Here is a 16,412-nt window from a genome sequence, read left to right as displayed (position 1 = left end):
GTTAAAGATGCATGCTCTTTTGGTTTAATAGGACCTTCTCTAAGATTGGGTTTGTAAACTTAGCAAATCGTTGTACGGACTGAAACAATCTCCGAGACAGTGGTACAAACGATTTGATAAGTTCATGAAGGATCAGAAGTACAAGAGAAGCAAATATGATCACTGTGTGTATTTGCGCAGACTTGAAGATGGTTCCTACATTTACTTACTCTTATATGTTGATGATATGCTGATTGCAGCAAAGAGCCAAGTTGAGATTGACAGGTTAAAGGCTCAGTTGAGTAAAGAGTTCGAGATGAAGGATTTGGGGGAAGCCAAGAAGATTCTCGGCATGGAGAAAAACAGGGACAGGGAGAGGGGAAAACTTTGGCTGTCACAGAAGCAGTATTTGCAGAAGGTACTACAACGTTTTGGTATACACGAAGATACAAAACCTGTAAGTACCCCACTTGCTCCTCATTTGAAATTGAGTAGCCGTTTATCTCCGACGACTGATGAAGAACGAGAATACATGGCGAAAGTCCCATATGCAAATGCAGTTGGAAGCTTGGTGTATGCAATGATGTGTACAAGACCAGATATTTCACAGACTGTGAGTGTTGTTAGCAGGTACATGCATAATCCGAGCAAGGCACATTGGCAAGATGTGAGATGGATTCTACGGTACCTCCAAAATACCTTAGATGTTGGATTGACATTTGAGCAAGATGAATCACTAGGTCAATGCATAGTTGGATATTGTGATTCTGATTATGCAGGTGATTTGGATAAGCGACGGTCTACAACTGGCTATTTGTTCATTTTAGCAAAAGCGCCAGTTAGTTGGAAGTCTACCTTGCAGTCTACGGTGGCTTTGTCTATGACAGAGGCAGAGTATATGGCGATTACAGAGGTTGTGAAGGAAGCAATTTGGCTTCATGAGTTGCTTAAAGACTTGGGAATTGGTCAGAAACAACTTGAGTTATATTCTGACAGTCAGAGTGCTATTCATTTAGCAAAGAATCAAGTTTTTCATGCACGGACGAAGCACATTGATGTTCGCTATCACTTTGTGCGTGAGATTCTCGATGAAGGGGAGATTGTTCTCTAGAAGATTCACACTATGGAGAATCCTGCAGATATTCTCACCAATGTGGTTACAAGGACCAAGTTTGAACACTGTTTAGACTTGGTTAATATCTTGCACATTTAAAGTTGGCGCCTGGAGGCGCAAATTTGAAGCACTGCAAAGTTTGTTTTTGTTATGTTTTGAGAAGATTTGTTTTAGGTGGGACTTGATTTTAAGCCAAGGTGGAGATTTGTTGATTTTGGCTTAATCCCAAGTCCCACATCGGTGGGTTCATTGTTTGGCAAGGAGGTTTGAGGGTTATAAATTAAACTCTCCTCCTTCACTGTGATATATCCCAATTTGTAATATCTTCTCCCTAATAATAAAAGTGAGTTGTTTTTGCTGTGCTCGGAGATTAGGTTAAATTGGCCGAACTCCGTTAACAATTTTCTGGTGTGTTTTTCCTCTTTATCTCTTTTATTATTCCGCTCTGTTATTCAATATTATTTGTCGGGTAGCTCTGTTAGGGTTCTGTTTTAGTGGGAAAATTACCCGTTTTTCCCAACACCTTCAACACTATATCTACTGCACAAGTATGGTGCACATGAATAGTAATCTCATGTAACATATCATTTATATATTGTTCTCAACTCTGCTCAACATTCCAAAGCTTATTGGGCTTGTGAAGAACAGAATCAATGGTAAAAACTTGCATCATGAACCTCTAGAATAGATAACTCAGTTAGTTCAAGTGCAATCAATGTCCATAATCTTATTAAAAAAAAATTCCTACATTCTTTATAATACAGAAAATAATAAATATCGGTTCATATGTTTGCACTCAAACTAATGTCTAAAGCACACTGGAATAACCATCTTCCAGGCTAGCAACTAGCTACTCTGCAACTCATGAACCACTGACATTCAAAGGTTCTGGTGAGACGCAGGTTAATCCTGACACAAGAACCGAAACCCCACAACTGACTTGACTGAGAAGTTCCAGAAGTCACATGGTTATGGTCAGTGGCAAAATGGTCTCCAAGAAGGGTCATTGTTGTATCAGCTGTGATGGCTTGGTTCTTGCAATCCCCAGAAGCAAACAAGAAGTATGGACGAGTGATAGTCAAGAGGGACAAGGTTTGATCTTCACAGTCAGGAGTCCAGACCTGATCAACAAACTCTAAGTTTGGAATGTTGTCTGCACATGAATTAAGGAACTAAGGAAAAGAATTCATAGTGATGTACCAACTCTATCATATAAAATAAGTACTAACAAGTATCTAAGGACTCATAATATAACATGAAATCTCAGAAATAATTAAGAAATTTTAGATCATGCCAAAGAAGTATGTGAAGATTTATAAAATGTGAAATGTTTTCAATAATCATCCCCCATACCGCACATTGAAAATTACTAACCAGTAAATGTCTGGAGGGATAGCTGTTGTTCAACAATTTTCAAGAACCAATTTTCGAAGAGAAGAGAGGTGACAAAGACCCTTGTAGTCCAGTAAGAGAGAGTGGGAGCAAACCTTCATCTGGAAAACACTCCACATCGCCTTTTTGAATATACAAAAATTTTAGGGAAGTGTTAGTTTCCCAAACCCCCTTCTTTAGTGAGACAACAAGTTTGGAGCAATTCAAGAGCCGCATTTCTTTTAGATTTGATGGCAAGCATCCCTCAGACAACTCCACTTCTGGACAATCATGTATGGATACATAATGAAGAGATGGAAGGAGGGCGAACATGCGTTTAGGCATTGATTTCAATTTCTCCATTCCTATAATACAAAACCTCTTTAGCTGAGGTCCAAATAATCCTTCATTGGGAAATGATTCAAATTCAGAGCAATGTTGAATTGACAAACTCTTCAAATGACGATGAGGGTGTCCCTGTGATATTATCTGTAGGTTACGACAGTTCCCTAAATCAAGCTCGCGGAGTTTTGGAAATAAGTCTAGAGGGAAGTCCGTGAGAGAGTCACAACATTGAAGGATATGCAATTGTACAAGGAAATGGTAGCAATGGTTTATGGGAATGTTCATGCCCGGACAAATAAAAATACTAAAGGATTGAAGATGGTGCCCTATCATATCAAATGAAGATGTCTCCATCTTATCATCTTCAATTTCTAACACCCTGTTAGTTGAAGCTACAAGTTGTTTGCAACTCGTGATGCATAGATTCTTCAAATGAGGAAGATCTGGCAAGTGCCCTTTTACTTTAGAACAATTCGTCAAAGAAAGATCTTGAAGACATGGAAAAGCACCTGTCATGCATTGTCATTCTTCCCATTCCTTCATATTAGTAAAGCTTAACGTTTCCAAGGATGCAAATGCAGAAGAGCTATTCCCATAAAAATCAGCATCCATCCTCACTATCTCATCAAGGCCCTCAATTTCCAAGTGCTTGAGAAATGTCAAAAGTCCAATGGAAGGCAACCATTGACAATATTTACAGTTATACAACCCTAGGGATAGAACATTCAATAGAAATTTATCAGATAACCAGCGTGGAAATTGTCGGCCCGAATAGTTAAGGATTGACAACTACTCCAAATGTCTAGAAGGTTGCAAATTCTCTAGTACCTCTCTTTGTTTTATTGAATCCTCATTGTTTCGCTTAAAATTCCATGTTAAATTTAAGTCCACCAAATGTGTTTTATTCTTCAAATCAGCTGCCAATGCATCACAGGGATTCACGATATTTTCAAGATTTTCAATTAACAGCTTTCCATGAAGATCAAGTTGTCCTAATTGTTGAATATTGAAATCACTACTACTTTTCTAAAAGCCCTGGACTCTTTCTTAAAGTAGTTTCCTTAAGTTCAAGGCAACATAAATTTAAGAGTTCATGCAAAGTCGAGGGCAACTCCTTCAAAAACTTACAGTCATTTAGCTTCAACACTCGCAAGTTACAAAGTGAACATGTTCAGTCGGGAAGTCTCTCTATATAAGTATGTGAAAGATCTAATGAACGAAGGTGTATGAGATTGGCTATAGTGTCAGGCACCTCTTTTATGTTACGACAGTAAGACAAAGATAAGAGTCGTAAGAACTTAAAGTTGGAGATCAACTCTTGTACTGACATCCCACAATCCGTAGATATGGAAAAAAATGTTCTTAGTCTTTTAGCATCACATAAAATCCTATACTCACCACATTCAACACGATTATTTACATTTGAAAAGTGACGTGTTGTCTTTGATACGCTTCCTGGTCTATCAACACCCAACCTGTAGAAGATTTTGTTGATTTTGGCTTAATCCCAAGTCCCACATCGGTGGGTTCATTGTTTGGGAAGGAGGTTTGAGGGTTATAAATTAAACTCTTCTCCTTCATTGTGATATATCCCAATTTGTAATATCTTCTCTCATAATAATAAAAGTGAGTTATTTTTGCTGTGCTCGGAGATTAGGCTAAACAGGCCGAACTCCGTTAATAATTTTCGGGTGTGTTCTTTCCTCTTTATCTCTTTTATTATTCCGCTTTATTTATTCAATATATTTTTCGGGTAGCTGTTAGGGTTTTGTTTTAGTGGGAAAATTACCCGTTTTTTCCCAACAAGTGGTATCAAGAGCCGAAGGTTCGCCTTGGGTTGTTTGAAATTATTTGTGATATTGAATAATATATTTTGAGTTTGTAATGGCAAATCAAGAAGAAGCGAAGGATGTATCCAGAGTGTCGGGCTCCTCGCCATCATGGTCGAGGTTCCCGGTGTCCACTTTGAAATTGGCGGTGGAAATATTTGATGGCACTGGACATTTTGGCATGTGGCAAGGAGAGGTCTTGGACTCTCTTTTTCAGCAGGGTCTTGATATTGCTATTGAAGGAGAGAAACCAAAAGAGGTAGAGGAGAAAGATTGGAGTATCATCAACCGGTTAGCATGCGGAACTATTCGATCCTGCCTGTCCAGAGAGCAGAAGTACGCTGTAAAAAACGAGACTTCTGCACACAAACTGTGGAAGGCATTGGAGGACAAGTTTCTGAAGAAGAGTGGTCAGAACAAGCTCCTGATGAAGAAAAGGTTGTTCTGATTTGACTACCAACAAGGTACTACTATGAATGCACACATCACTATGTTTAATCAATTAGTAGCAGACCTGTTGAATTTAGATGTGAAGTTTGAGGATGAGGATTTGACTTTGATGTTGTTATCATCTCTTCATGATGAATTTGAACATTTGGAGACTACGCTCCTTCACGGGAAGGAGAATGTGTCGTTAGATGTTGTTTGTTCTGCTTTATATAGTCATGAATTGAGAAAGCAGGATAAGATGAAAACCAAATCAACGACATCAGAAGAAGCATTGGTGGCAAGAGGTCGTCAGCAAAGCCAAACAAAGGAGAGAAGAGGGATGTCTAAGTCTAAAGGTCGAGTCGTTGCCAAAGATGAGTGTGCTTTCTGTCATGAGAAAGGACATTGGAAGAAAGACTGTCCAAAACTGCAGAAGAAAGAGAAGGTTCCGCAAGATGCAAATGTTGTAGAATGCAAAAGTGATGTGGAATCAGATATCTCTTTAATTGTATCGCTTTCAGCATCATCGTATCCAGATGAGTGGATATTGGATTCAGGTTGTACCTATCATCTGTGTCCCATTCGAGATTGATTCTTTGAATTTCAAGAACTTGATGGCGGGGTTGTTTACATGGGTAATGATAATCCATGTAAGACAGCTGGAATAGGTTCAATCAAGCTGCGGAATCATGATGGATCCACCAGGATTTTGCGGGATGTACGGTACGTGCCAAAGTTAAAGAAGAATCTCATCTCATTGGGGGCTTTAGAATCTAAAGGCTTAGTCGTGACGATGCGAGATGGAATTCTTAAAGCAACTTCAGGAGCACTGGTGATGTTGAAAGGCGTGATGAAGAACAATTTGTATTACTATCAAGGTAGTACAGTGGTGGGGACAATAGCGGCAGCAACTTCTAACTCTAAGAAGGATGCTGAGGCAACGAAGTTGTGGCATATGAGGTTGGGACATGCTGGAGAGAAATCCTTGCAAATTCTTACCAAGCAGGGACTGTTGAAAGGTACAAAGGCTTGCAAACTTGAATTTTGTGAGCATTGTGTTCTGGGAAAACAACGAAGAGTGAAGTTTGGCTTTGCAATTCACAATACCAAGGGTATTCTGGATTATGTGCATTCAGATGTGTGGGGACCTGCCAAGACTCCGTCAATCGGAGGTAGGCATTATTTTGTCACTTTTGTTGATGATTTTTCTAGGAGAGTTTGGGTGTTTACTATGAAGAACAAAAATGATGTGCTTGGAATTTTCCTTAAGTGGAAAGCTCAAGTTGAAAACCAGACAGGAAGGAAGATTAAGGTTCTCCGAACAGATAATGGAGGAGAATACAAGAGTGATCTGTTCCTGAAGGTATGCCAAGATTGTGGCATAGTTCGACACTTCACTGTTAGAAAAACACCACAGCAGAATGGGGTTTCGGAGCGTATGAACAAGACACTTGTGGAGAAAGTTCGTTGTATGTTGTCTAATGCTGAGTTAGGCAGAGAGTTTTGGGCTGAGGCTGTGACATACGCTCAACATCTCGTCAATCGTTTGCCATCATCTGCTATAGATGGCAAAACCCCGTTAGAGGTATGGTCTGGAAAACCTGCAACTGATTATGATTCTTTGCATGTTTTTGGTTCTATTGCATATTATCATGTGATTGAATCAAAGTTGGATCTACGGGCAAAGAAGGCTCTTTTCATGGGCTTTAGTCCTGGAGTGAAGGGATACCGTTTGTGGTGTCTAGAGGCAAAGGAGACGATTATCAGCAGGGATGTTACCTTTGATGAATCTGCCATGTTAAAGAAGGTAAATCCAGAAGGAGCTGATAGTACTCCACAACAGGTGGAGTATGTTCGGAAGCAGGTGGAGTTTGAGCAGACAGTGGTGATCCCAACACGAAATACCACAAGTGACTCTCCTATGGAAGAAGAAGAGTCAGATGAGGAAGAGGTTCCTACCCAAGAATCTCAACAACAATCAGCGCCAATTGCAGTTAGAAGACAGAGACGAGATATTCAGAAGCCTGCTCGTTTCATGGATATGGTTGCCTATGCACTTCCAGTTGTTGATGACATTCCATCCACTTATCCAGAAGCCATTCTGAGTTCAGAGAGTGGTAATTGGGCAGTTGCGATGGAAGAGGAGATGCAGTCTTTGAAGAAGAACAAGACGTGGAAGTTGGCACAATTACCAAAAGGTAAGAAGGCAATTGGGTGCAAATGGGTATTTGCAAAGAAAGAAGAATTTTCTAATAAAGAAGATGTTCGCTACAAGGCAAGGTGGTTACAAGGGCCAAGTTTGAACATTGTTTAGACTTGGTTAATATTTTGCACATTTGAAGTTGGCGCCCGGAGGCGCAAATTTGTAGCACTGTAAAGTTTGTTTTTGTTATGTTTTGAGAAGATTTGTTTTAGGTGGGACTTGAAATTAAGGCAAGGTGGAGATTTGTTGATTTTGGCTTAATCCCAAGTCCCACATCGGTGGGTTCATTGTTTGGCAAGGAGGTTTGAGGGTTATAAATTAAACTCTTCTCCTTCATTGTGATATATCCCAATTTGTAATATCTTCTCTCATAATAATAAAAGTGAGTTGTTTTTGCTGTGCTCGGAGATTAGGCTAAACAGGCCAAACTCCGTTAACAATTTTCGGGTGTGTTCTTTTCTCTTTATCTCTTTTATTATTTCGCTTTATTTATTCAATATTATTTGTCGGGTAGCTCTGTTAGGGTTTTGTTTTAGTGGGAAAATTACCCGTTTTTTCCCAACAGATTTCACCAGAAACATATTTTGCTAAATCATTCAGAAGGTTGAGCATTACAAAGCACTTTACCTTGTACCAAATTAACTGATGAAAGAATGACCTTGATAGTAAATCATTGAAGTATTGCTCGCCTACTTCTTCTAAAGACTTACTTTGCTGAGAGCTTTGTAGAAAATTTTCAGCCATCCATATGAGAATTAAGCTCTTCTTGTCAAACTTATGGTCTTTGGAGAATAATGCACAATAAGCGAAACATCTCTTGAGATGAGAAGGAAGATGGTAATAGCTCAACAACAAAGCATGGATAATTATACTATCTTCTATTGGTAAGTCCCATATGTTGCTTCTCAATACATCTTTCCACTCTGAAACAGATGACTTTGACTGTAAAATACAACCTACCGTTTCAAGGGCCAGAGGCAGTCCTTGGCACTTTTCAACTATCTTCATGCTAATCTCCTCCAACACATAATTCTACTTAGAGTTATCATCTTGGAATGCATGTTTAGCAAAAACTTGCCAGCTGTGATCTTTTTGTAATTGCCTTAGTTGGTGAATATTGTTTGACTCCATGGTAGAAGCAACTTTGTTACTGCGTGTTGTGATAAGAATTGTACTTCCCTTAGCTCCATATTTCCGAGGACTTGGCAATGATTTCAACTGGTCTCTGTGCTCGTTCCAGACATCATCTAGAACGAGGAGAAACTTTCCTTCCTGTCAACGTTTCTTTCTTACATTACTTTGAGCCATGACAAGTTGCAGACATACACGTGATTCTTTCTTCTGTTTTTGTTTGTTGACATTGCTATATTAATTTTGGGGCAGTGGCTAGGACACCATGCCAGCTTGGTGCAGTACAAGGTGGATGAAACTGCATTAATGGCTTCTTTTTCTATGCTTTATTAGAAAGTTTGAAAGTTTGAAATATAATAAATGTTAATGTCGCGATTAGCATGATAATTAACGCTTATCCAGCTAAATAAACCACAGAATAACTAATCAAACATTATTAAACAATATAACTTCATCTCTAAGGTAAAAGTTTATTCAACTAAATTTTTTTGAAAAATAATATAAATAGATAATAATTATAAGTACATATATTTCTTATTACATATTCAGTGTTATATTTATAATTCGTCTAATTTCACTCATATTTATTTGTTAACTAGAGTAATGGAGTGTCTTTATTTCTACACTTCCTACCAATTGAAAATAGGAAAAGACAACTTCTCCTTGACCATTGACCTTGGAGATGACTCTTGATCCAAGTTGTTTCTTCCTACACTTCTATAATTTCTCCTATCATAGGTCAAGCAAAAGACCATTTTATCTTTAAAAAGCACATTTTTAACTCTACAATCTAAAAAAAAAAAAATCTATTTACACATCATAATCTCCAAAAATACCTTTCATATTTACAATGCAGAATATCATGTTTTTTACTTTAACAAAAGTTCATCTTGAATTACTGAATTTGGAAATACTTTTCCGATTTTGTAATCTAAAAATATCTTCTAGATTCTATTGTTTTTTTAAAGAAACTTTTTCTGAATTATAAAATTCATAAATACCTTCTGAATTCTATAATCCAAAGTTTTTGTGGATCATCCATTCTGAAATGAAAATCATCAATAGAATAAAGAATATTTTTGGTATTCTAAGAAGTGTGAGTATCACAAGAAGTCATGGAGCTGCGGGAAGACATAGCCCTTAGCCCTTAACTCTATCATATAAATTAAGTATTAACAAGTATCTAAGGACTCATAATATAAAATGAAATCTCCAAACTAATTAAGAAATATAAAATGTATTACCCATGGATAATTACCCATGAACTTTTTTTGGTATGTAAATAGGTTTTTACCTACCAAAGATTTTGTAGGTAATGTTATTCTACATAAAAAGGGGAGAAAGGACTTTACGTACGAAAGTTAAGGTGGTGGGAAGTTTTAATGTATTTTAAAGTAATTTTTTTTAAAAAAAATATGTTGGTTTCCTTCTGAGGAACATTCCTCTCCACTCACCTCTCAAACACTCTCACACTCTTGCTCCCTTCACTGAAACAGGTTTCCTAAACTGAAACACTGGAGTTTTTGTTTGAAAACGTCAATGGAGGTTCTGAAATCCTAAACCAAACCGTGAGAATGTGAGAAACCGAAACTGTAACACCTTCAAAGCTCTAAAACGTCCAAAAAATGAAACTTTGAAGTTCCCCGTATTTTCTCTCCCAGTCTCTGTTTCGTTCCAAGATTTCATCCCAAATTCGTGTCTTCCCAAATCTACACTGAAATCCCCAATTTTTGGTTTCAATTTGTGAAACCAAAAGCCCTAATATGGTGTTCCTGATTGTAAACCTAAATCCTGAATGGTGACTTCGAAAATGTTGTGAAAACCCAATGGAAAGCTTCGTCGTGGTCGTGATGGTGGCCTGAAGTGCAGACGATTCAAGGGCGATTTACGAACTTATTCATCGAGAGAAAGGTATTGAATTTTTTTTCTTTGATTTAGTGTACGATAATGTTCTGTTGGATTACTTGACATTTAAAGTGAGTTTAGAGAGGTGAGCAGTGCAGTGTTGTGGCTCACCGCTTCCACCGTTTAGCACTTATAAATAATACGTAATGTATAATTAGATGTTGTGCATAAATAACTACAAATAGGATCCCAGGTGATAAGATGAGTTAAGCTTAAGGTGAGAAGTTGTTGGTCTGGGTGAAGGACTGTTGTATGAATTTTGCTCTCTAAGAGGTTGATGCAGGGGATCTAGAGTCTTCCAATTTGGCCTATGCTGACTTGTGTATATAGGCGGAGTTTCTGGAGCTGAGGCAAGAAGTTTAGCAGGTCCTAGTTTGTGTTGCTTTTTTACCCAGCAGGGTCACATGAACCATGAATATGTGCTCAGGTTTTGTAGAACCTGTTATTCAAGGTCACGTGAGGGTTTATGCTCCATACTCACTGTGAGACTTGGAGGACTCCCAGGATGTCAGCACAAGCTTAAGTTGGTTGTACTGGAAGGAGGTGGTATGAAGGAGGAAATTGAGTTAGTTGAACTTCGGAATCTCTAGGAGCTGTGTGGATTCTGAGGTAGTATATAAGGATCTCGGCCTGCCTGATAAAGGAGGGGCTGGATGGAGAAGCTTTGCTGGACAACGAGCAGATGATGTAATAAGTGCTTGAATAAAAGCAAGCTGCACCAACAATATGGGTTGGAAGTAAATTAAAGAAGTGTAGGACTTCTTGTTATCTGTAATAGCAATCTCCTGGTAGAGGATCATCAACACTGGAATTAAGTGGGCTCCAAGTTCTTTTAAACAACCAACCTCTCTGAGATCATGTTTGGTTGATGACCTGGCTGTAGATAACGTTGTATGGCATTAAGTCTCGCTGTTTTCCATGAGTAAAAGGTTGTCTAGAGAGTCTTTTGCTAGGAACAAGGAATTTATTCTATTCAGCCTGGTGTTTTATGATATAATGGGGAATTGCATGGGTATATGGTCCAGGTATGGGGCAATCTTTGAGGCTGAACTGATGTGGACTTGCTAAGTGCTCTACTGGTGTTACTGGAAGGCGGATGGATTTAGTGACTGCAGTAGGTGAAGTTTTAGGCTGCTAAATAAGGAGAGTTGGGCAGATGTCTGTCGCCAGTTGTGGAATGCTGCCTTGGCTGGTATAACTATGTAAGATGACTAAGCTGGGTTGGGAGTGGGATGTTGGACGCTTCTGTAAGAATGTAGGATTTAATACGTATAGCCAACTCTCTTCCAATACTCACCAAGAAAATCAGGATGCAACTTAGAGCCTTTCTATGCATTCAAAGCTTCTGGTGATGCCTAGGCACATACTCTGTAGGCAGGGGCTGTAAAGATTCTGGCGTAAGCATAGAGACGACAAATCACAGCTGCCAGACTTGGTTCTACCTAAAGTGGGTGTAGTTCTGCAGGTATATCTTTGTACATTGAAGTGTTGGTGCCTCCAGTCGTATTGGAGTAAGAAGGATGGAGCAAGAGGTGAATCTGAAGCCCAAAAAGTTAGTCACGGGGAGAGAGTTACTCTACGCTACTGCTTCAGTCGTTCTCTTTTTCTAGTTCATGCTTAACCAGAGTGCAGCAGCATTGGGGGCGTGGTTGGGTGAAGTGTGGGAGTTGTCCTGCTCCTTACAATGTTGGATGCAATCAAAGGATTGGCTCTCATGTTATGTGGTTTTCTCTCATTTAGTTGGAGGCACTGGAATTCGATTTCTGGTTGTTGCCACAACTTTTAGCTTTAGGCTTGTGCTGGTATCTCTGCTATTGTTTATAGTAGTTATTAGACTGTTGTTATTCCTTGTAAGAAGAGTAGTTGCTTATTGTGGAGGATTACCTCTTGCTCTTGAAGTCATTGGAACTTGTTTATATGGAAGGACGAAAAAATAATGGAACAGAGTATTGTCAATATTAGACAATAATCCCCGGTTAGACAATAATTGAGTAAGATTATTCTTTATATATGGTCTTCATTTTTGGTCATGATTTGGTGGTTAAGAACACAACTGTCTATCTGATATGTAGTGAATAAATTGACTTAGAAAAGGAACATGTGCCAAAGAAAAAATCTCTCCTTAAATTTATAAAGAAAACTCTAATGTGAGTTCTAGTAAGTAATTCATCTTTGAGAAATTTTAGTTATGGAATTAATCCTTGTGTCCTTCATTGCAATTTAATTTTTCTGATCTTTTCCTTGTTTTTCTTTTAGTATAGCTCATAGTTACGAGATTCATACTTATTTTACCCTGTTTCTCACTCCTCACATTGTGCTTCCTTGGCTTTACTTGAACTGTTTATTGTATTTGCTTTGTCGTTGTTACTTTTGTCATTCAGAAAACCAACAAGACTCAAACAAAACATAATTAACAGATACATCTAATAAACCATTCTTTCTACCAAAAGTTTTTCAAATAACGAAAACAACTTGTGCCAAATAGTGAGCCAGATTTGATCCTGCTGCACAAGTTCCTCACCAGAAAAAACCATTGAAACATATGATCCTCGATGCCCTTTCTTTTCTCAAATTGCCACCATGTTGATATCCCTTGATCCACCAGCACCAATCCTGCTACTTAGAGATCTCCAACAGGCTCCCACTCCCTCTCAGCTCCCTTTTTGGCCGAGCAGAATCTTCTTCGACACCAATCTGATTTGCTTTCTCTGCATCTTCCAAATCTTGAATATCACTCGTCCTTTGCCTTACCAACTCCATCTTTATTGCCTCCTTTAGCCCATCTTAGTGTTGTACTACTAGGCACGTACCTGCATCAAACCACCTTTCTCAACCATAAACTGCACAAATAATGTATAACTTAGCATAATTCTTGTTTCCTTCATAATCCAATAAACCATTGCCCATTATATTCACACTTCTCCTTTCTTCAAATATTGTAATTGTTAGAGTAGAAATGAAAATATTAGTCTTAATTAATTATCTCTTAGGTTGTTGATTGTTGGGATATCATTTATCTATTTTTCTTTCTCAACTTCTCTTAGTAGATATTATCTTGAGCAAATATTTTTAAAACAAACTAATATTTTTGTATTATAATTTTGACTGTACTTTTAAAATTGCAGGATGTTGCTTTGAAGGTTTTAAACAGTTTAGGATTTTTATCATATCAGTTGAAAGGATTTGTAAGAGGTAAGTCTTTCTGAAATAGATTTAAGTATACTCATATGCCCATTGCAATTTATTAGGATCTACATTATTTTCACTAATTGGTGGCATGTTGAACCTCTTTTACTAGAATAAGTGGGTCTAAAATTTGCTTTATTTTTTGTTGTTTTGTGAATGGTATTAACTGAAGTTACATACTATATAGACCTGTAGTTTAGACAATTGTTTGTTTATATCATAATGGATAAAAGTAGATTATGAAGTGATTGATGTCCTGCATAGAACTTATATAAGTAATTGATGTTGTCATATAATGCAATAATTTATGAAACTCTTTCTTATTAAGAGATATCTTTATATTGGTTTAAGAGATGCTTTGTTCATAGATATCATTTTTTAACACAATTGATTGTTACATTACTTGCTAATTCAGGGTGAAGTAACTTATAATACTCTTTTTTAATACATTAAAGGGCTAAAGGCATCTTTGTGGCAACTTCAATCTTTAGTTGTCGTTGGTTCAGAACATGGAATGGTTTCATGTAAATCGTAGTTGGATGTACGATAGATGCTATATTGGCAGAGGGGGTTTAAAAGAAAGTTTTGTGAATGGGGTTGAAGAGTTTGTCATTAAAGCTTGTCAACAACAGTCTTATTTGAATGAATGGAAGCTTAGATGTCCATGCGATAAATGTCAATGTACAAATATTTTTCCAATTGAAATGGTCAAGCTTCACCTCTATAAAAATGGTTTCATGTATGATTATCATGTTTGGATTCATCATGGTGAACAAGTGCCACATGTTAATGACAATGACGATCACGTTCGTGTTTCAAGTAGTGATGTACATGTGGATGAAAGTGAACAATTTGTAGCAATGCAAGACATGGTGTACGATGCTCTTGGGCAACATGAGACATTTGAACCATCTAATTTTAATAACAGAGAGGAGCCTCCCAATGAAGAAGCTCAGAGATTTTATGATCTGTTGTTAGAGGCTAATGAGCCATTGTTTGAAGGGGCTGTAGATTCTAAATTATCAATGTGTATGAAATTGTTAGCTTGCAAGTGTAATTGGAATGTTCCTAACCAATGCTTAGATTTCATCACAACAATGTTGTCGGATGCTACACCAATAAAAGAGGGTTTGCCAAAAAGTTATTATGATGCTAAGAGGTTAGTGTCAATGTTGGGGTTGAAGGCTAAGAGGATAGATTGTTGTGTAAAAGGTTGTATGCTTTTTTATGACAATGAATATGGGAAAAATGATGGACGACTACTACAGTGTAAATTTTGTCATCATGCACGATATCATGACCCAAAAGTTGGAACAAGTAAAAGAAAACCAATTCCTCTAAAAAGAATGTTCTATTTTCCTATAATTCCAAGATTACAAAGATTGTTTGCATCTATGCAAACTTCAGGACAAATGACATGGCACTATGATAATAGAAGACCTTCGGGTGTGCTACGACATCCCTTAGATGGTGAAGCTTGGAAACATTTTGATCAATTACATCCTGAATTTGCCGCTGAGCCACGTAATATACAACCTGGTTTATGCTCTGATGGATTTAATCCATATATTCAAGCATCAGCAAAACCTTACTCTTGTTGGCCAGTAATTGTCACCCCATATAATCTTCCTCCTGAAATGTGCATGTCTAGACCCTATATGTTTTTGAGTTGTCTCATTCCCGGTCCACATAATCCGAAGGCTCGTATCGATGTTTATTTGCAACCACTTATCGATGATCTTAAAAAGTTGCGGAGTGGTGTTCAAACATACGATATTTCAAGGAAGCAAAACTTTATGATGCAAGCAAGTCTAATGTGGACAATTAATGACTTCCCAGCATATGGCATGTTGTCTGGTTAGGGGACTCAAGGTAAATTGGCTTGCCCATATTGCTTGGAGCACACAAAGGCCTTTAGATTAGAACATGAAAAAAAAAATAGTTGGTTTGACTCACACCGTAGGTTCCTGCCTAATGATCATACATTTAGGAGGAATAAAAAGGCTTTCAAAAAGGACAAAGTTGAAATGGGTGGACCACCACCTATGTTGACATCTGAAGAGGTTTGGAATATAGTTAGGAATCTACCAACAGTCATAGATGAGCCTCACATGTCCAAATTACCAGGTTATGGAGAGTGGCATAATTGGACAAAAAGAAATATCTTTTGGGATCTTCCATATTGGAAAGATAATTTATTGAGGCACAATCTTGATATTATGCATATAGAGAAAAATTTCTTTGACAATATATTTAACACCGTCATGGATGTAAAAGGTAAAACAAAGGACAATGATAAGGCAAGAAAAGACCTAACATTGCATTGTAGGAGACCTGATTTGGAGTTAAAGTTGCAAGCTAATGGGAAGATTCTAAAACCAAAAGCAAATTACACTTTAACTACAGGGGAATCGAAGTTAGTTTATCAATGGATAAAAGAACTTCGTATGCCTGATGGTTATTCTTCAAATTTGGCAAGATGTGTGGATGTAGACAAGGGGAAGATGCTTGGAATGAAAAGTCATGATTGCCATACTTTCATTCATTACCAGTGGATGTTTTGAATCCACTTATCAAAGTCAGCCATTTCTTCAAAGATTTGTGCTCGGAAACAATAAAGGATCATGACTTGGTTAGAATGGAAGAAAATATTTCAATCATTCTTTGCAAGTTGGAGAGAGTATTCCCCCCTGCATTCTTTGATTCAATGGAACACCTTCCAATTCATCTTGCAAATGAAGCAAGACTTGGTGGACCAGTTCAATATAGATGGATGTATCCATTTGAAAGGTATGAAAAATATTATTGTTATTATGTCAACATAGTTCATTTATTTGTCTAAATCCATCTCCAATTTACTTAATTATAGGTTTATGGGTGATTCTAAACGCTTAGTGAAAAATAAGGCTCAAGTTGAAGG

The 16,412-nt window shown here is 37.6% G+C and overlaps 2 protein-coding genes across 2 annotated transcripts; both read left to right on the top strand.

The window, feature by feature from the left end:
- Positions 1-511: 511 nt before the first annotated feature.
- Positions 512-1,090, top strand: LOC137809483 (secreted RxLR effector protein 161-like). Its single transcript, XM_068610593.1, has 2 exons — positions 512-719; positions 996-1,090. The coding sequence occupies exons 1-2, from the start codon at positions 512-514 to the stop codon at positions 1,088-1,090; spliced, it is 303 nt and encodes a 100-aa protein (XP_068466694.1).
- A 12,911-nt stretch (positions 1,091-14,001) lies between these two features.
- On the top strand, positions 14,002-15,354 carry LOC137809474 (uncharacterized). Its single transcript, XM_068610585.1, has one exon. The coding sequence runs from the start codon at positions 14,002-14,004 to the stop codon at positions 15,352-15,354; it is 1,353 nt and encodes a 450-aa protein (XP_068466686.1).
- Positions 15,355-16,412: the final 1,058 nt, after the last annotated feature.

Source organism: Phaseolus vulgaris, chromosome 11 (genome assembly GCF_000499845.2).
Source record: "Phaseolus vulgaris cultivar G19833 chromosome 11, P. vulgaris v2.0, whole genome shotgun sequence".
Classification (NCBI taxonomy): domain Eukaryota; kingdom Viridiplantae; phylum Streptophyta; class Magnoliopsida; order Fabales; family Fabaceae; genus Phaseolus; species Phaseolus vulgaris.
The sequence above is the reverse complement of the archived record's forward strand: the minus strand, read 5'-3'. Positions and strand labels throughout refer to the sequence as shown.